Source organism: Pithys albifrons, chromosome 6, assembly GCF_047495875.1.
Source record: "Pithys albifrons albifrons isolate INPA30051 chromosome 6, PitAlb_v1, whole genome shotgun sequence".
In the NCBI taxonomy this organism is placed as follows: domain Eukaryota; kingdom Metazoa; phylum Chordata; class Aves; order Passeriformes; family Thamnophilidae; genus Pithys; species Pithys albifrons.
The window spans coordinates 61,267,751-61,288,573 of NC_092463.1; the positions used below are offsets into that span (position 1 = coordinate 61,267,751).

General features: G+C 42.3%; 1 protein-coding gene across 4 annotated transcripts in view; it reads right to left on the reverse strand.

Annotated features, from left to right (window-relative positions):
• NAV2 (neuron navigator 2) overlaps window positions 1-20,823 on the reverse strand; it is a 390,109-nt gene that overhangs the window by 102,384 nt on the left and 266,902 nt on the right. For all 4 annotated transcript variants that reach the window (XM_071559142.1, XM_071559141.1, XM_071559140.1 and 1 more), the window contains 3 exons: window positions 7,910-9,002; window positions 5,649-5,761; window positions 2,161-2,269 (listed from right to left, as the gene is read on the reverse strand). In XM_071559142.1, the coding sequence (XP_071415243.1) occupies window positions 2,161-2,269; window positions 5,649-5,761; window positions 7,910-9,002 (1,315 nt within the window). The remainder of the gene's footprint in view (window positions 1-2,160; window positions 2,270-5,648; window positions 5,762-7,909; window positions 9,003-20,823) is intronic.

Genomic DNA, 20,823 nt, shown 5'->3' on the forward strand with positions numbered 1-20,823 from the left:
CTTCAATTTCAATTATATGTAACTTCATTATACCACTCTAGGCAAGGGAGTGGGATAATAAGATGACTAAAGGAAAATCATCTGAAGTATTGCTTTTCTGATACATTCTTTTGTCTGCATTCATTAAAGTCCTAAAACTCTGGAGACATGCACAGTGCCAAGATGAAAGTTATTTCTACATGGAAGAGAGGATTAAATGAAAAAAAGTAAAAAGAAAGGCCAAAACAATTTCTTTTTCAAAATATATTTTGCATATTAACAAGCCACTGAATGAACTGGGAATTGTTTTAAAGATGCTCAAACCCAAACATGAGAGCAAATCCAGAAAAAACCAATAAATTATTATATGTGTCTGTGTCTGTGTGTGTGTGTGTGTGTGTGTGTGTGCGTGTGTGTATAAAAACTATTGATAATATTTATATATAGAACCCTAAAAATGGGACTGCTACACCATGAGATTTCAGGTGCTGTGTATAGACTGCAAGACCACACCCTGAATGCTCATAGCTGCAACTGCTCCTACCCTCATGAACTCCTCTCTTCCTCTCCTGCTCTACTAACAGTGCCACTTTTTTTTCTTTATTGCAGATACTTTTAAAAATAAACAGCACTGTACCATTCATAATATAATGTTACATATATGCTGTAAAAACCTATGTATCCTCTGGTTGTGGTAATTAAATCATGTTGAGTTGTTGTTGCATTAATTGAAATTTGAAAAGAAAAACAGCAATGGAGTTCATCTTTGCAAGCTCTGCCTCAGTTTTAGATACAAAGGCAAAACACGAAGTGTTCCCTCAATGAACTCATTTAGGGCTGGAGTCCATAAGGCCCTGACCTCATTAGAGGACAAACAGCTGCTTCTCCCAAACCTCCTGTTCAACACTGAAAAGGTCTAAGTCACAGAAAGTTTAAATGCAATAGCAGCCTTTGCTAATTTATAGCATATTTTAAATATGCTGAAGATTTCCAAATGCTGCTTTACCAAATAGAATCATAGAATTGATTGGGTTGGAAAAGACTTCCAAGATCATCAAGACCAACCCTTAATCCAATCCCACTTTGATTACCAGATCATGGCACTCAGTGCCACAGCCAAGCTCAGGTTAAAAACCTCCAGGGATGGGGAATCCACCCCCCCTCTCTGAGCAGCCCATTCCAATGCCTGAGCACTCTCTCTGCAAAGAATTTTTTTCTGATCTCCAACTTCAATTTCCCCTGGCAGAGCTTGAGCCCATCGTGCCCCCTTGTCCTATTGCTGAGTGCCTGGGAGAAGAGACCAACCCCCACCTGGCCAGAACTTCCCTTCAGGCAGTTCCAGACAGTGCTGAGGTCACCTCTGAGCCTCCTCTTCTCCAGGCTAAACACCTCCAGCTCCCTCAGCCTCTCCCCACAGCTCTTGTGCTCCAGTCCCTTCTCCAGCCTCGTTGCTCTTCTCTGGCCCCGCTCCAGCCCCTCAATCTCTTTCCTGAACTGAGGGGCCCAGAACTGAACACAACACTCAAGGTGTGGCCTCACCAGCGCAGAGTCCAGGGGAAGGGTCACTGCCCTGGGCCTGCTGGCCACGCTAATTTGGATCTAGGCCAGGATCCCCTTGGCCTTCTTGGCCACCTGGGCACACTGTAGGCTCATGTTGAGCTCCCTGTCAGTCCCCCCAGGTCCCTTTCTGCCTGGCTGCTCTCCAGCCACTCTGTGCCCAGTCTGGAGCACTGCAGGGGGTAATTGTGGCCAATAAAAGCATCTATATATACATGGGTGACTAACAAACTTTAAAAAATTTGTTTGACCAAAGATTGATCAGGAATTCAAGGTATCCACTTAATAAAGTGGGTCAGGCACATCTCACCTGCTTATTTAAACAAAATATTACACACAGGAGGAGAGGAGTGCAATGCACTCCAGTTATTCAACTGTAAGATGAAGAAACATTTTTACTTATATTCAAACATCAGCTCACATATTTAATGAGAACTGACTATGCTCTACCTTTGATTCAATACACAGCCCATCCCATCAGCTACTCACCACACATCTCGGAATCTGTGCTCTGAAGACCCCTGTATTTTCCATTGTCAGTGTCAGTCATTTACCCAGGATGTGACGCAGAGGTGTAAAAGTGAGAGCACAATTATTTTCTCACACACGCAGCCGTGCCCCTACCTGTGAGTGACCTGTGTTCCCCGGAGGCTGGACATGGTTTCCTCCAAGTTCTGCCGAAGGTCCGCGATGTTCTTCACCGTTCGCAACCGCCGCGTCTCCGCATCCTCTCCTACAGGGCAGAGAAGCCAAGAGAAAGGATAATGCAGCAAACTGCACACAACTCAGCTCTTGCCTATGCCTCAATCTGACTCAAACACAGTTTTTTACTGACTTTCCAAACACTCTGAACTGATTAGGACCAAATTCCATTCCCCTCTGCAGACACCTGCCATCATCACATCCTGACTGAGATGAGCTCTGTAGGGTCAACTCCACTGCACAGGCTGCCTTTCAGATGCTGCTGTCCTGTCACTTCCCCATATGCCCCAGTTTAAATTCTGGTTAGCTTTCAACCTCATTAGAATACATTCTCCATCAATACCACCCTTTCCATCTCCTACATTGACACAATTAACATCAATCTGACACAGCCAGTTTCTCCAATGCTGTGTTTTCACTAGACCTTCTTTTTCCTTTTTCACATAGAGCCCATTCTACAATAACAGCTTTCCAACAAACTAAACTGTGCTGACTGGGTGTTCCATGCTGACTGATTTTTCAGGTAAAATAGCAGAAGTTTTTCCTTGTCAACATCACAACACAGTTACTGTTACCTAAATGTGCTACATAACACAAAGCTGGGGGATGACTTAGTCCTCATGGCATCTAGAAATCCTGTTCTTTTTAAATACTCTCTTCTAAAACACATTTATGTCCTGCTCTTTAAAAGTACAGTTTATGTAAATTAAAAAAAAGTCCTCCTACTGCCTCAGCATAATTTCTTTTTATATAATTAATAATTTAATTAATGCCTCAGCATAATTTATTTACATACTTTCAGCTGCAAATTCAGAAATGTTTTGGCTGCTACCTCAGCTGAGCTTTTTAGAGTTAAACCTTCTAAGAGGCTGAAGAGAAGTGAATCTCTGGTAGTGCCAGCATATTCTTTGTAAGCTGAAAGCTGGAACAGAAAACCTCCAAAAAGCCATCACAAAGTTTGTGTTGGGCCCAGAAGGACATGATGTCATTCTAAAGGGTTTACAACTCATGGCTAAAGAAAATAGTACAGTAAATGTAAAACTTTTTACATTTTGTATCTGCCTTCTCTGTACCAGTGATGCATTCTCAAGCTGCCAGGATCCTGGCTGATTGCTAGTTTAGATGGATATCCACATATTACACACATCACATGTGTTAAGAACCAGATAAATAAGCTGTGGTTAGAACTTTCTATATTCTTTGCCCTGCAATTTATGTTTCTAAAACATGCCAAGCTGGTGGCACCGAAAAACCCAGTCACACACTGTTGCCTACAAAGCAGCAGTGGCACAAACTACTGACCAAAGTGCTTAGTGTCCATGTGAGCAATTTTTTTATGCAGTCCTTACTCCCTAGGAAATCATCTCCCAGAGTTACAATTCACTTAAGCCAAAGGGTCAAACAATTTTGGTCTAGCTGGACTGGAAGCATCTGCCTAACAAGAATGGTTCCTTTAGCCAGAGGGTCTCTGGGACAGAAAACATTTTCTATACCCATGGATCTACAAATTTTTGCAGTAAAGAACATAAAATATTTATAGGCCTTTAGCTTAACAAAGGTCACAGTGCTCTTTTACAGAAAATTTCCCTCATAGATACGAAGGCAAATGGTAAGTAACTTCTTCAGAGAGCACACAGGAGACAAACTAAACCCATTGAGATTGCTCTTACGCCTAAATTGGTACTAAATTTTCACCTAAATGACATTCCACTGCTTAAATCATAAGTATACTGAAAAGACAGATATTGAATAGTGCCACCAGAACTTAATTATGAAATGACTTAGCTCTCCATGAGCAGGCAGGATCCTTAAATGATTCCAATTCCATTTTTCCATATCTATGCTCTCTCTTGTTCTATATGTGCCTTTACATTAACACCAGCTATGCAGGGAGAGAAGAAATCTGTCCCTTATTCCCTAATTCATTCAGGTTGAGGGGCTGATTGCCTTGTTTGCTTTATTGCCCCCAGGCCCCTTTCTGGCTGGTACTGTGGGGGTCTGGCTGTGTACAGCTGGGCTTTGTGTCCCCATTGTTGGAGGTTCTTGGCTCTCTTCTCCTTTTGCATCCCCCAAACTTACATATTCTATGTGAGTAATAGTTTGTATTGACATAGCATCTGTCATTAAAGACTAAAGCCCTTTTGTGGTCTATAAACACTTCTCACTTTACAGGCTGAAATACATCCAGGCTATGCAATATGATGATGATGATGGTAACACTGAAAAACTTTCTTACTTTGAACTCTCATATTTAAGTATCAGCCCAAACGTGTTCTCAAGGATTTTATCCCCTGTGCCATTTGTTTGCCTCTCAAGTACTTAATCCTCTTATACAGAAACTGTACACACAGATACCCTCATTTATGCATTCCTGAAGCCCTGTTCCTCCCCAAGCCTCTGCCTCTCACCTCTGCCATCGGCACACAGGTATAAAGGTAGAACTGAGAGAATATGCAATGCAGTATGAAATTATTCTGACTGTGAAACTTTTAGCCACATCACTTTTCCAAGAAGGCCATTTGGTTTCAAAATCCACGTTAACCTGGAGGACACCAGGACTGAGGAGATGAAAAAACCATGAGATATTCTACAGATTGGATATACTGCAGTAGCATGCAGTGAGCAAAGTCATAGATATTGCTGAAACTGGATCAGGAAGAGACTTGAATGTGACTTTAAAAACATATTTTAGATCAAATTAGATTGTACTGTACATCTACACATTAATAGAACATGGTTGCTAAAAAGGGCTTTGTTACATGGATCAGCTTAAAAATGTTTGCTAATTATCACATACTTCTTACAGTAGCAGCAATTCTAGATAAATATATGAAGTACTTTCTAATTTAGACTGTTTGTATTCTAGCTACAATCAGTTTCAGCTTCTCTATGCTGGACACAGTAAATTGTAGCAAATCTTTTGACTGTAAATTGATTTTGGTCCCCTGTTGCTGCAAAGGCTATTTCTCAAATTGATCAGACTTGTGTGAGTGATACTGAGATTCCCTCAAACCTACAACTGAACCAAAACATCAAGGAAATTGTTATAGTTTGAGCCAAAACTACTACAAAAATAAACTTGATCTTTTCTGTAAGCTCCAAAACAAAGTGTTTAAAAGTAAACAATAAGTATCAAATGCTTGGGAACACTTAGGATCCTTATAATGGCTTAATCCTGAAAACTGATGCACATCTCCTAGAGAAACATTAAGCATGAAGAATTCCTAATGATTTCAAGAAATCTGGGGGGCACACCATTGTGCTGAACTTGAGCATCCAGGATTCAAATTCCTGATACCCAGTTTCCATTGCTGAAGAGCTGAAAGAGATAGCATAAAAACCAACTTGCTTTAGCCCATTCTTATTTAACCAGAGCACAGTGAGCAGCTGGTGATGTCGCCAAGACATACCTGAGAGGTCTTCGAGAGCAGGCTGGGCAGTTTTGACATAGAGAGCAGAATCCATGCTGACCCCTCCTGTGCTGGCCTCGGCTGTCACATTCCCCTCACTGTCTGTCTGGGATCTGGAAGGCAAAACAGAACACAGATGTGCAGTCACTCTCCATCAAAAGTATCTCAAGTACAACACGGAGACGAGTGCACCTGCCAGCAGCCACTCTGTCCCACTCTGCAGAACACACCAGCAGACTGACTGTACATAATTCATTAGTCCCATGTTGAATTAAGTCGTGGAAATGGAAACAAGCACTCAAGTGTAAAAAGAATAAAAAATTCATAGTCAAAGATAGGCTTCACAGCTCTTCAGAAAGGGTCTTAAGATACTTGGATTTCCAGTTGTATTTTAATTATCAATAACATCAGTTGTGGCTGATCTGCTACTCTCTAATAAAGTCTGTATGACATGAAGATAAAGCAGGTAGTGTGTGCTGGAATCTTACCCTATTGTTAGTTTACCTTCAATAAATAGCATTTATATTTTAAAAGCAATGACTGGGTAAAATCAACTTTAAGCTCCAATTTACTGCCCGATATTATGGCTCTCAGGTAATGAAAGGTGATGTTGTAAGAATCTACTGTCAGATTTGAGCAATAGAATGTGATTCATTTCACTTTGCTAATTGGGCTGTGTTTTGGTTACAGAGCCACATAAACCTGGAAGCCCAAAAGGGCAAGTGCTGTACGAAGTGAAGACACAGTGGGGAATGGCTATTGCAATATTCTTAATTTCAGCTGCCCCTTGTAGCAGGATGCTCTGCCTAGAGTAGGGGTAAAACAACTTGAACAATACCCCATTTTCAAGCTGTTGGTAGTGAAAGGAGAAGGGGGCCTCATGCTGCTGAATTTTGGTGTTGAGTAATGTTGAAACCAGCCTGACTCATCAGTCCCAAAGTTAAACATCCTGATGGTGAGGTGAAGATGTGGCAGACCCGGTGAAGTGCCTGATAAAGGAACAAACGAGTGATACTTCTGAGAACTTAAGATGCTAAGCTGGCACAGCTGGCCAGGAGACACATGACTGACAATCACTTTATGCTATTAAAGTCCAGTCCTACTTTGTAACAGCAGGGTTTTCTAACACACCTCTTTGCTCAAAATAGTGCACTGTACTATACTAGTAGTTATAGCTTCCCATACTGTGTAGTAAATAGTTCTGATTCTAATCTAATCATTATCATAATAAAACATCTATTTTTATATAAATATATCTGGTTTGCTATCCTTAACCCTGCAGGGCAAAGTTACGTAAAAGTTCAATTAGACCTATATAATCCTTTAGACACAAACAAAGCTGACAAAGTCTAGGGCTAAAACTGGGTCCGGCCAACCTGGACTCCTCTCAGAGGAACGGTTTAGAAAAGCAAGCGAATCCTTTCTGCAACTTGTGTCTCAATAGGAGGAGGCCTTAAGGAAGGGAAGGATGTGATAAAAGTCTCCCAAACTATGAACAGCAAGAAGATGAGGAAGACAGAACAAGTCCTTGCGAGCTCTTTATATGAAAGAATTAAGTGGTGTCAAAGAAAACTTAAGAGACAGCTGTCCAAACCAAACATCTCGTGATCCAACTGAGGAACTTCTTGTGTCCCTAGGAATCTTTGCTATTGATTTCCCTGTTGTTACACTTCCCATTGGCTAACAGAAGATGCTTCGAACAGAAAATGGACTAGACAGAGGTCAGCTGTGACCTCATTTGGCCACTCCTTTGCTCATCTCATTCAGGGTTAATGCACAGAACAGCAGACTTGTTGTCTGGCCTTATCTATACTAAGGGATGTTTTTCATTAATTTTTTTTTTAATTCCCCATTCCTGCTTATAGTGAGGCAGCTCCACCATTGTGACCCTGAAGACCATGAGTGCATCTACATCATAAATTGGTGCTGTTACAATTTTTAAAGCTATGATGCACAAAACAAACCTGCTACATGTGGCTGTACCATGTGGCAGAGCAGTACCTGGTCAAGGTGTTCAGATCCTCATCTTACCTTTTCGCAGAGGTGAACACAACAGTTATTCCCCCTCCTATCCATCACACATCTTAGCCTGGCAGCCTTCACCCTCAGTTTTTGTGTAAATGCATACATTGCCTTCTCTCTTAAAGCAAGACACTTTTACATGCAGCAGCATTGCTGCTTCACCCTCCCATCCCAAAAGAGTCCCAAATGACCCTCCCAAGAGCATCCCATCCCAGGAACCCGCCGGAGCCGCGCCATACCTGTACATGAAGGGGGCGACTGTGGCGGTGTTGGGGTGGCTGTATTGCTGCTGGGGGTGAGGTAGCTGCACACTCACAGTGTTGCTGCCCGTGCTGTGTGTGCTCACAGCGGGCCCGTTCACAGCCTGGCTGCTGCTGCTGCTGTGCAGGCCCCCTGTGCCTTTGCCCTCGGACGAAGCAAGGCTGGACGAGGAACTGGAGTGCCGGCTGTCCAGTTGGGACTTCTGGTGCGAGAGCCCCGCGCTGGCCTTGCCACCGCGGCTCCTCTCGCCCTCCTTTGCAGGGACGGGGGCACTTGAGGATTTCCCTGTGCTGTTTTTCAGTCCTGGTTTTGGTATTCCACTGTGCGAAGGGGCAGAGGCCTCCTTCTTGGCACTGTTCAGCTTTCCTCCTTTAGGGATAAAGCTTGCGATCTTGGAGGACTTTTTTGGCATCTCTGTTGTTGCTAGTGCTGTCTGTTCTTCTTTTGGTTCCTCTCTCAGGTCTGGCTTTTCAGTGATAGATGTTCTCTTTGTAATGTCTTTACTTTTATCCTTTTCCTTCTCTTTCTGTTTCTCCTTCTCATTACCCTTTGGAGAACTTTTCTTATTAGTCAGTGCCCGGCTAAAAGTCCTTTGTGCAATTCCCTTGAGTGCAATTTTGGGACTACTGGACATTGACCCCGGGTTATTCACGCTTGGATTTGCGGCATTGATTTCCTCGCTCTCCTCAAAGCTGAGAAGCGTCTCCAGCCTTTCACAACTGTTGTCCCGAGACCCCGGACCCTCCAGCGTCGTCCCTCCAGCTTTGGAGCCTCCTTTGCTGTTGAAGAGCTTTAACTTTTCCAGCATGGATTTCTGGGCGTTGGGAGTTGTTTTGACAATTTCTGGGGGTGGTTTTGAAGGCTCTACCGCCGGCTGCTTTACCGACAACATGGAAGACGTAGCTGTGTGCTTAGCACTGAGGGACTTGCTGCGCCAAGGCTTAATAGCAGAGCTGGGCTGAGGGATGGCTGAGGAGTTATTGCAACTGAGAGTGCTGCCGCAGCTTTGAACTGAGGATGAGACATTTTCATTCATTCCTGTGGGCTGGGAGGCTGTGCTGTCTGCAGGCTCTGGAAACAACACAAAAAAAAACAACCCAAAAAACCAACATGGTAGTACCTGATGCTACAGTTAGAATGAGATTCTTTCTGTAAGAAAACACTAAGAATTTTACACTAGTAACATTAAACAGACACGTATCAGTATTTTCAACATGAGTATGATGTAGATAAAATAAAAGCTAGTTTTCTTTTCCTACCCAGCAGAAGAGCAATGAGCTCCTACTGTATAATTTACATTTACTTGCTGTTTCAAGAAGGAAAAAAAGAACCTCTTCCAATTCAAACCAAAATGTGTTTTGCAATGAGTTCTCCCTTATTAAGTCCACAATACTTTTTCATTAGCAAAAACACAGCACTATTTTCTAACTGAGGGTTCCCTCTGCTTTTGGCAAAATATTTGCTGTACAAGTTTGATTCTTAGAAAAACCTCAAACATATAAAAAATGTAGGAGTAAGGAAAAAAGTAAAACTGCAGTCTTTTCAGTTATTAGAAGTGGTGAATGTAAAAGGTAGAAGAAGCCTCCATGTACAAAAATAAAACCAACTGTGTCCTTTTGCAATGAACCTAAAATAAGTATTACTATATATCTTAACCCAGCTGTAAAATAAACTTGTTGCAGTAACTGCACAGTCCTCCCCCTGCAGAGAAAACAAACCTTTTATTTAGTTAGTTCCTCCTAATAGTATTTGTTCTGGTTAAGAAATTAGTTTAGAGCTTAAAGAGATCTTGAAAAATCACACTCACCTACCAGTGGCCACTTCTCCTCTGAAGTTTCTCTCTGCAGAGTTTCCTTTCTGGAGATGTCACTCTCTCAATTATCACAAATACGTTTGCTGTTAAACTGCTCATGTTTCCAATTAAGTTTTGTCATCTGTGTCTGCTGCCTGCCCAGCAGCCTGCTGGGGATTAACGGCTCTTACCTATATTTCCCTGCCCTCCCTCACTCAAGTAAACTGTGTACAGAGCAGCATTTTTTTAATTCAAAAATCAACAGCGGCGCGGAGCGCGCGTCCTCGGCAGCAGGAGCAGCCCTGGGAGAGCAGCCCCGTAAATCACGAGCTGCTGCAGCCACACAGGGACTGCTTTGCTTCACTTGCAGTGGCTCGGTGAAGACACTGCTCTGCTGACCTCCCTCCTCTGATCCAAAGCAGATCTGCTGAAGATTTCAAGCACATACATCTTCCTGACTCAACACAGCATCGGGTTTCTGACAGTATTAGAGACTCCTTCGTAACAAACTCAGCTGCTTCACATGCTTATGGATAGAGTGGGATAGCAGGAACTAACGATACTTTAAAAAATACTACTGAAGTCAGAAGATCTCCAGCACCCTGTTATTAACCAGTAACTACGATACTGGCCAGCTTTGCCAGTCCTTATCCTATGACAAACTACCCACATGGAGCTGGGAAGGAAGCATGAGCTGGATTACAGACACAGAAAGGAATCACGCTCCTTTTAAGCCTGTGCCAGCTTCCTGACTTCCAGGGCATTCCTCCTGTTTTACTCCAGTACAGAAAGAAAATCAAGCCATAAACTGTGCCAAACAGTAATGCCACCTGCTCCTCTCGTTTCTCTGCTGAAGCCTTCTGAATCCAACCTGATGGGTTAAAGAGGACTGAAGAAGTGATGGTATAGAATCATTAAGGTTGGAAAAATCTTCCAAGATTGAGTCCAACCATTAACCTGGTACTGTGAAACCCACCACTTAACCGTGTCCCATGTTCTTTGAGCACTTCCAGGGACAGTGATGCCACCACTGCAGGAGTCACAGTGGCTCCCAGTGACCTGACACAGACACAAGAGAGGAAGGTTCCTCCCTCTGCTTGCAAAAGCTGGACACCACTTCTCTTTCCTCTGTGCCTCTCACCATCCACCGCTGCTTTGTTATTATTTTGATTTCCTGCAGCACTCCTACTCATCCCAATCCCCTCCCCACTTGCCACACCATACCAGGCTCCTTTTGGACATCCAGAACAAGTGAGCCTTTGTCTCAGCTTCCCTTCCACAGAAGACATCCAGCAATGTAGTGAAAGCTTCATGAAAATCCCAACTGTGCATAATTTACATTTAAATCCTGTAGATTATTTTTAAAGTGGTTGCCCATTTCAATATTGAGATATTGCTACAGAAACTGGAGACTGTGAGTACTTTCAGCATTAAGTTCCTTATCCACATGAGCAGGTCTGGGAAGGAACCTGATGGGCTAATCAATAGGGGCAGGGAAGCCTTTACTTGCTCAGAAAAACAGGACTGTGACAATATAAGGGTGACAAAAAGAAAATTCCCAGTAAGAGGGTGTAACTACAAAGTAGGAGAGCAGGTTGTACACTCAGTTAGTGGAAGGTGTTGGTTCATTGGGGATCTCAACTTCAGCCTTAGAGCCTAGACAGGTGCTCCAGTCCACAGATTTCTGGGGGAAAAGGCTTGGCTTGGATCAAGTGAAATGTCTTGTTTTCCAAATCCCAAAGCATTGCTCAACATTTACTTCTCAACAAAATCCAGGACTTTTTAACATCTCCTTTCATTTTATTTTTTTAATGTTTTCAGAAAAGAAATTAATTAATTAATTATATTTGGTCACTGACCAAAATAAGCTTTTTTAGGTTTATTTGTTTATAAACACAATAGTTCTTTGTCCCAGCTCCCCCACACACATCCTCCTGTTTGGAACTGAAATTTGCTTCCATTGCCAGTGGTGTAGGATGAGCACAATGTAGCTCCATTTACAGACACGTCAGAGAAACCAGAATTAGGACAACAATACCATGAATGTAACATTAAAAAAAAAAAGAAAATAATATATTGTGACAGTAATGTAATTTTCAGAGTCTCTACTTTGCATTTCCCACAAAGCAAAATCTGGATGCTACACATCTGAAATGAATGAAAAATATTTACAAACTCTTAATATACACCCTAAGCAGCAACACTTCAGGAAGGAGAAGAAGATATTGTTGTACACAAGTGAAGTGGATTTTGATTCATACCTGGGGCAAATACAGTGAAACTTGGAATTGAAAATCCTCAAGTAATTTGTTATATTGCACCATGCAAAGTCACTGCAAGAAATAAAAGGTTCACCCTAAAATGAAAAATTGCCTCAGTTTAAGCAAACTTTGGGGTTTTTAATGATTATCTGTTTCTTTTTTACAAAAAAGTCTGCTGGCTCTTTTACCAAGCTTGGGGAAGGAAAGGAGTTGTGCTGCCAGACTGCAGCTTCAAATGCTGGGTGGGTTTCCTAATGAAGCAGTAACACCAGTCTGTGGAGAACACATCAGCATGCAAAGGGCAAAGTTGTATTCAGCATAGCATAGGCCCTTCTTTCATGGAAAGGAGAGCAGGTTCCATGCATTCAATTAATAAGCTTATTATTTCCCATGTGTTCCTTTGTGAGGGAGATATTTTCTTTCTTCAGCAACTTGCATTAACTAAAAGTGACTATAAAAGAAATGTTTTCAAACCCAAGCTACAGTCTACAATAAATAACGATCGCTTTCCTCTTTTCAAGGTCAAGTCTTGGCCTGAAATCTATTTTGTTCCTAGCAGTCCTGCTAAAAAAGATGTTGGTGGTCTAGTTCCAATGCCAATGCACATTGTAGCATGGGTAAATCTGATTTCAGCTGCTCCTGCAAAGACTGAACTGCATCTGTAGTTTGTAAAGAGGAAAAAAATAATTTGAAGGCTTCTGATTTAATTCTCCCACTGAAGTCTTTGAGAGCTTATTTTATAATAACGTCAGGAGCAAATATATGCAATTTTCCATCATTTGTCATGTTCACTCTAAGTAAGTGGACTTTGATTTGCTATAACTGAAAACTTTCAAAAGCCATCATTATAGGCATGAAAGGCAACACACAGGCAAAGGATGTTCTCATGGTTACTTCTCCTTAGGAGGGTCAAGAACTTAACAGCATTTTCACCCACTTGAAAATGAACAAACTGTCATTTTTTATTTCACAGCTATGGGAAAAGTAAGAAGCTCTTATGAGGAGAAATATCTTTCAGTCCAGTCCATAGATTAGATAACAGATTTAAAAGCAAATCCACAAGCAGCTTCTAATTTAGGAAATAAAAGCAGCTCTGCTCTGTGACATTAGAGTGTCAGAACTACAGAAACCACTGTGGCAGTTCCATCATTTCCCATAGAAGAATAAATAGTGAATCTTGACCCTTCCTATTCACCCACCAGAAGACTCTCCTTTAAAAGCATTACAAATAAAGCCCTATAGGGAAAAACTCTTTAGCTGAGCTGTTCTGTTCCTCAGTAATGATTTATCATGCTCAGCAACCCCTGGCAGTGTGGAAATGTCTGCATTTCTTCCAAGAGCTGACTACAAAAATCACCATTTTCCGTAATCCCAACCACAGGCAGGTAGAGCAGAACAATCCCAACAAGAGCAACCTGGCACACTGTCCTTAATCAAAATAAGCCCAACCCTTCTGGCCCCCAGCAGTTTCCATTTCAACTGTAACCCTGATGGCTGGAAAGAACCACAGCTGGGAGGAAGGGGCTGGCTGAGATATGGCTTGACCACTGAAGCTTTCTGTTCTCTCTCCTATTCTGCACCAAAAAAAAAAAAAAAAAAAAAAAAAAAAAAAAAAAAAAAAGGCAACAAAATTTATCTTTTCTTAAAGCAGAGATGGCCAGATAGGGAAATTCTGTATAAACTGAGAAAAGCCTGGATAGGAAACATCTTGCTTTGCTGAGGACCAAAACTTAGAATCATAGAACCACTAAATGGTTTGGGTTGGATGGGACTTCAAAGATCATCCAGTTCCACCCCCTGCTGTGGGCAGAGGCACCTTCCACTAAACCAGGTTGCTCAGGACCCTTTCTAACTAAGCAGAATTGCTTCCTTCAACTTCTGCCCACTGGCTTTCTCTTTAGGGTTGATTTAGTTTTCTGTAACACAAGACAAAAATTACCTTTATTCCATGATATTTTTCTCTCCTTCCATCACATCTACTTCAGCCCCATTCTTGTGAACTCTGCAGCTTCAAGAGCAATTCCGTGTATTCACAGAAATGTGTTGCATCTCTGAAAACCCTCACCAAAGCCTGTGGATGTGTCAGAAACTCGACCTTCACATTTCTGTCACATCTCCTTCATTCCCACAGAGCTCCAGCACATGAACAACAGCTCTGCTGTTGGCTGGTTCACGTCACCAAGACTCAGCTGCTGCTGAGGTGAGGGGAAACAGAACCAGAGCACAGGCAATCCTTTACTCATTGTCTCCACATAACCAACTAAGACACTTGCATTCCTTGTTTTTGTTTAGTTACTGTAAAATTCAGAATACTGTCCACATGACTGCCTTAAGAGAGAGGTTGGAGGGACCTCTATCGACCACATTCCGGTTAAATGATCATAAAAATAATGAAACCGAGTTTACTGTGCCATTCAAAACAAGTTGCACTCTCCATTTATTACTAGACAAATACCATTCTTGTTCATTCCTCTCCATTTCCTTCTCATTATTTGTACAATCTAATCCCCCAAGAGTTCTCACAACAGAGTTATTCAAAAGCATTAATGAATTCCAGGCAGGGAGCTGTTACGGAGCCTTTCATTAAGTTTTATTCTTAGTTGGAGTGGACAATATGTACCCCTTGGCAGCCCTGGTCTGACACATCTCTCTCCTGCAGGTTCTGTGAAAGAGGGCACACACAAACTAGTGCTGTGAGAACTGCAGTCAGGGAGTATTGTCCATTTCTGTGTTGGTGGTGGCTTGGGCTGACCATGGAGATGGAGCCACATTTTTAACAGAGAAGGGACAGGCAATAGGAAAAAATGTGTAACAGCGAGCAGTGAACAAGCCAAGCTGAACTACACTTCAACTCAGAACTACCCCACTGTGCCCAGGGAGATGTCACACACTGCACACAGCAGAGGGTGAACAGCAGTGCACAGGGGTGCACACCCATGGGAAACACCAATGCACCCCCAAACATGGACAGCCCACATTCAACCTGAGGTGTGGCACTCACCCACTCAGAAATAACACACTTCACCACCACTAGGTGGCCAAGAAGGCCAATGGGATCCTGTCCTGTATCAAAAATAGCATGGCTAGCAGGACCAGGGCAGTGACCCTTCCCCTGTACTCTGCACTGGTGAGGCCACACCTTGGGTGTTGTGTTCAGTTCTGTGCCCCTCAGGTCAGGAAAAGAGACTGAGGGGCTGGAGCGGGGCCAGAGAAGAGCAACGAGGCTGGAGAAGGGACTGGAGCACAAGTGCTGTGGGGAGAGGCTGAGGGAGCTGGGGGTGTTTAGCCTGGAGAAGAGGATGCTCAGGGGAGACCTTATCACTGTCTGTAACTGAAAGGATGTTGTAGCCAGGTGGAGATTGGTCTCTTCTCTCAGGCAACCAACAGCAGGACAAGAGGGCAGGGGCTTAAGCTCTGCCAGGGGAGGTTTAGGTTGGATATCAGGAAGAAGTTCTTCCCAGAGAGAGTGCTCAGGCATTGGAATGGGCTGCCTAGGGAGGGGGTGGATTCCCCATCCCTGGAGGTTTTTAAACTGAGACTGGACGTGGCACTGAGTGCCATGATCTGGTAATCAAAGTGGGATTGGATTAAGGGTTGGTCTTGATGACCTCGGAGGTCTCTTCCAACCCCACTGAATCAATGATTCTATGATCTACATTTACACCTATACATGAACACACATCAACATGCAAGAATTATATTTTTATATCAAAACCAGTTGACAGATACATACTGCTATTTATAGTGGGGTATCCTTCCTCTCCTCTCTCTAGGCAACAAAACTACCCTACTATCTGTAGCAACAGATATTTCAAACCAGGCCAAGGTGAAGGTAACAATCTGCTGTTCAAGACAGAAATGGAGGGTTGGGCCATGGCTTTATGCTCACCAGCCAGCTCAGGAGTGCTGGCAGCTCTCTGGTGCCAGTTACAGACTCCTCAGATCTCTTTGGTTATGAATAAGGAACAGGCAAAAGGCTCAGCAGAGCAGCCACAAGTGGAAGGGCCCAGGGAAGGTAGACAATGCTCTTACCCAAGGAAAAGGGGCTTCTGCAGATGTGGCAGGAACGTGCTGGCACTCAGGGAAGTGTGGGATGCAGCACCACTGCTGTTTGCTTTCCTATGATTTAATAGTGAACTTTTGCTTCCATGGTTGTTTCTCTGGCACGCTTCACCCAGCAATAAATTTACAAGAAATTCTAAATGTTTATTTTAAGAGGAAACATCTAGAGCCACAAAATGCTGGACCAGCTCTTCAGCTGGTATGAATTAATGTGGTTCCACCACCTCCAGGGCAGCTCTGCAGATGGACACTGGGCTAGAAGCTGCTCCTCAGGGTTACATTTTACTTCAAAGCTCAGGATTTTTATCCTCATTAACTGTACAGTTAAGAACATGTCATTGGCTAATTTTTTTTAGGGTTTGTTTTCCCCAAAACTTTATTTAAATACATTTTTGGCTTATTTTAAATAGTTGGCTTACACAACCATGGCAAAGTCCTGTGGTCTTGTAAAGCTCCACTTCAGCCATGATTAAGCCTTCAGCCAGCCTTTGTTTAGGTAAAAGAGGACATATTTTTAAATGCTAGATTCAGCCAGTTGAACAGTTGTAAAATTAAGCAGGAATATGATTTACTGCACACTTGGATCTTGTCCTACAAATGTGCCATACTGTTTGTTATTTTCTGACAGTCTTTAAGCTGCTTGATGAGCGCACACACAACACAAATATGTCACTAAAAATTGACTAAGACAAGCCAATCTTTCAAAAAGTGTATTTGCTTAGAAAAGTGTCCTAGTTCAGCAGGAGGGACCAGCTAACCCTGTGTGGGGGTGATCAAAGCTGTGTATTCTACCCCCTCTATCCATTCCCCAAGGTCAATGGACCATTAGCAGCAGCTGCCCAGGGAGCCATTATCACCTTCACACTCAGCCTGAGGGGGTGTGGCTGCTAATGGGTCATCAACAGCTCAACACCCTCTGGCTCCCAGAGTTAATCACCCATTGTGTGAGTCCCCGCCCAGGGGGAAGGACTGAGAGCTCTCTGAGGGTACATAAGGGGTGGGTAAGAAGACCTCGGGAACCTCTCGGCGGATCCAGAGCAGCAGCAGGACCTCGACAGGACGAGATCCTCGCTCTCGCCCAGACCACAGCCCTCGCCTGCACCAACAGGTTTTTCTTTTCCTTTTGCTCTGGACTTAGGGGAACCACAGGGGTCTCAGCACAAGGGCAAACAAACCCCCTTGGGTTTGTGCCCCAGGACACTGGGTTATACTGCTGGGGTTTTTGTGAGTTGAAAGCAATTTCCCTTTTGTGTCAGTGTATTTATTGTAATATTATTATTAAATTTTAGGTCTGACTTATAATCTCTCTCGTGGTGAGTTCATTTCCCCTGCTGGTTCACCTTTAAACCAGCACAAAAAGTGAAAGGCTGCAAACAACACCCCAAGATATATCTTAACTGCCCAGAGACGAGTGTTTTGTTTGATACTAATGACCCTCAGGAGAGTCACCTTCTCACATAAGGGAGTAACCTTATGTCTCTGAGGAAAAGGTTGGAATAGTAAAGATTGTTCAGTCTAGAAGAGGAAAGACTGAGGGGAGACATCGTAAGCCTTCAAATACATGAAGAGTGTTATAAAAGAGACAGAGATAAAGGAGGAGCAAAAATGTGCCTTATTTTTAGCCACACAGAATGGCTTTAATAGACACATTTTTAATAGTTACTCTTTAGAGCAAATGGACAGCAGAAGGGATGCACTCCAAGAGATGGCCAAGTCCTGTCTTGAGACATCTCAGAACAGACTAACAAACCCCTCTCAGGCACAGATACAGCTGATTTTCCTTCAGAACTGGAACAGAGACTCCACATGCTATTAACAAATGCAGGTCTGCAAGTACATAATGTAAGCTGCAAACCTGGCAAAATTTTAAACACAGATCTTGAAGCAGAGTTAAACCCAGGAGGTGTATTTACACTGCAAAGTTATGACTCAACAAAAGAAACTACGGGGTTACTCAGGGTATCTTTCAGATTACCCCACACTTTCTCTATATATGTTCATTTTTACTCTTGCCACATCAAATTCATGATTGCTGCACTATAATCCAAGGCAAAATAAATCACCCTGAACATCTTGTAAATACCTTAAATGCAAATTATACTTAGAAAACTACATAGGGTTGTTCCAGCATCTGCTTTTTGGTAGTGCACAGAACAAAAGAAAAGAAAACACCACCTGCTCTATAGATTTTTTTGAGATAAATTCTGCAAATTTATCATCAGTTTGACTTATAGGGAAATCCCTTGGTCAGTAAAACCAGAGAGCATCTCTTGAGTGCCAGCCCAGATGAGAACAGAGGCAGCATCCTGAACACAAAGCACAAGGTGATGTTTGCTTCGTGCCTGACCTAAATAAAACTCTGGTACATTCTCACAGGGTGGGATAACTGAGATATAAGTAATTATCACATTCTCACATTGTTGAGCCAATCACATTTATTTCCCAATGAAAATGTGAAAGTGTGGGCAAACTGGCTGCAAATCTTGGGGCCTTAGACTTCTTAAAAATATGAAACCTTTTCCAATTTTCCAGTGCTTTTAATCTGACTGAATTCTGCAGTCTTATCAAGTCAATGTTTCAAAACTAAACATTAGATTCATGCCATTTTCTAAAGAAAGTGAAACCTAAAAATAAAAATAACAAAAACAAAACTAAGCTCAAAATGGATATAGTACAGGAGTGAAAGTAAGTGGTCTAAAAAGTCAAATGAAGGAAACTTTTTCTAAATCTACATGGACACAACTTTCAGTCATGAAGAAAGTTATAACTGCCTAAGAAAAACTAAATGAACAAAAATACTTAACTTACTGCTATCTCTTGTAGGAGCCAGCTGTTTCCTTCTATAAAATCACTTTACAGCTTTCTGAACACTGAGATACCAGGCTTAATATTCCCTATTTATCAGTGTCCCAGTGACTGACTCAGCAGGGAGCACTGGGAAAATTAATTTCAGCAGTTTGTATGATCTCCCTCCTCTATGAGATATCACATACCTGAACACTCCAGGAACATTCAGTCTGTGATTAGCAAAGAATGTAATTCAAAATTATGAGGTTTATTGCAACAATTGTTATGTAATAATATATAATCATAGGATCATAGAATGGTTTGGGTTGGAAGGGACCTTACAGATCATTTGGTTCCACCCCCTGCTATGGGCAGGGACACCTTCCACTAGACCAGGTTGCTCCAAGCCCTGTCCAGCTTGGCCTTGGACACTCCCAGGGATGGGGCAGCAACAGCATCTCTGGGCACCCTGTGCCAGGGCCTGCCCACCCTCTCCGGGAGAATTTCTTCCTAATCCGCAATCTAAGCCTGCCCTCCTCCAGTTTAAGGTCCTGACCCCTGTCTGGTCACTCCAACCGTTGTAGAAGGAGTGCCAGTTCAGCCATCCCAGTGCCCTCCTGCCAGCACTGACTCAGCTGGCTCAGTGCCCCAGGACTGAATCCAACATCTCGGCTCCCTCCGCTGCCATGAGAACCATCCCTGTATCTAATGCCATAAAAACCCTTCCCTTTCCCATTCAGGCTGAATGCTACTATAAATGGCAAAAAAAAAAATCAAAATTTTAACTCCCTAATACCAATTTCTATTTTGATTACAAGTCACAGAGCTTTCTTTTTAACTGCTGTTTTTTAATTTTTTCTTTTTTTAAAAAATTCTTACACTATTATTCAGCACAAAGGCAAAAGCCTGGGTTTTGTCTCTGTTTATTATTATTAATTTATTTGGAGTGGAAAAACTGCATGAGGTTAAACAGAACACAGGGTTTTTCCAGCAAGGAAGCTTGTGCAACATCACTTGACCATCCTGTACTTGGAACAGGAGCCAAACCCAGACATTTAGAACATCAAATACTTCATCTCATTTTGTTCGCAGCTACAAAAGAGGGCTTGCCCTCCATTTTAACATGCTTAAGTGAAACTTTTTTCATTCAAGAAAACTCCCAGAATCATCTAGGTTGATCTTAAAGATAACAGGGCACAAAGAAATTCACTCAGTAATTTCCTGAGCCAAAACTGGAACGTCTGTCTCAACATCAGCACTGGGCAAACATTAAACTTTGACTCATTATATCTGATTCTGTCTCTTCTAATGGCTAAACATCCTCATTCTTAAAATTTCTATTCAGTGTGGGGTCTGAATTGGGCTAATTTCAGATTCCCAACAAATGGATGCCTACCGAGGTAATGAAGAATTATTATCCCTATAAATGTCACTGCCTACAGGTATCCTGTAGGTAATAAGGGAGTTACCTTTCTTTCAGACAAAGAGCATAAATTAACCTTTGAAATACCAAACTGCAAAGGAGACTTTCTAAAGCCTTCATTATGCAGTTCTCTCCTCTGTGTTCTATCAGCATCCCTCTTTTTCAGAGAACATTCTGACAATCTGAGCCTTCACAGGGACTCGAATCTCCTTATGCACATTTCTCACCTTGCTCCACATGAAGAGGAGCTTTTCCTTGCTGTTACTAAAGCAGCATTTTTCAATTCAGTCTGAGGGTTTGACATCACCCAAATCTGCCACTTTTAAATGACCTTATAACTAAATGAGTTCAAGACAAGCTCAACGTCACACAGAGAGAATGTATTCTCACGTGCTTTTTATATCAATACAGGATTGACTATGAAATATTTGTATCATTAGGAGAATAAATTCCAAAGGCTCAGCTCCAGATTTAGGATTTTCTACCCTCTATACAAGAGGACATTCAATGAAATAAATATGGATTAAATATGGATTAAGTACTTAAGTTGACAAAGACACTGATTTA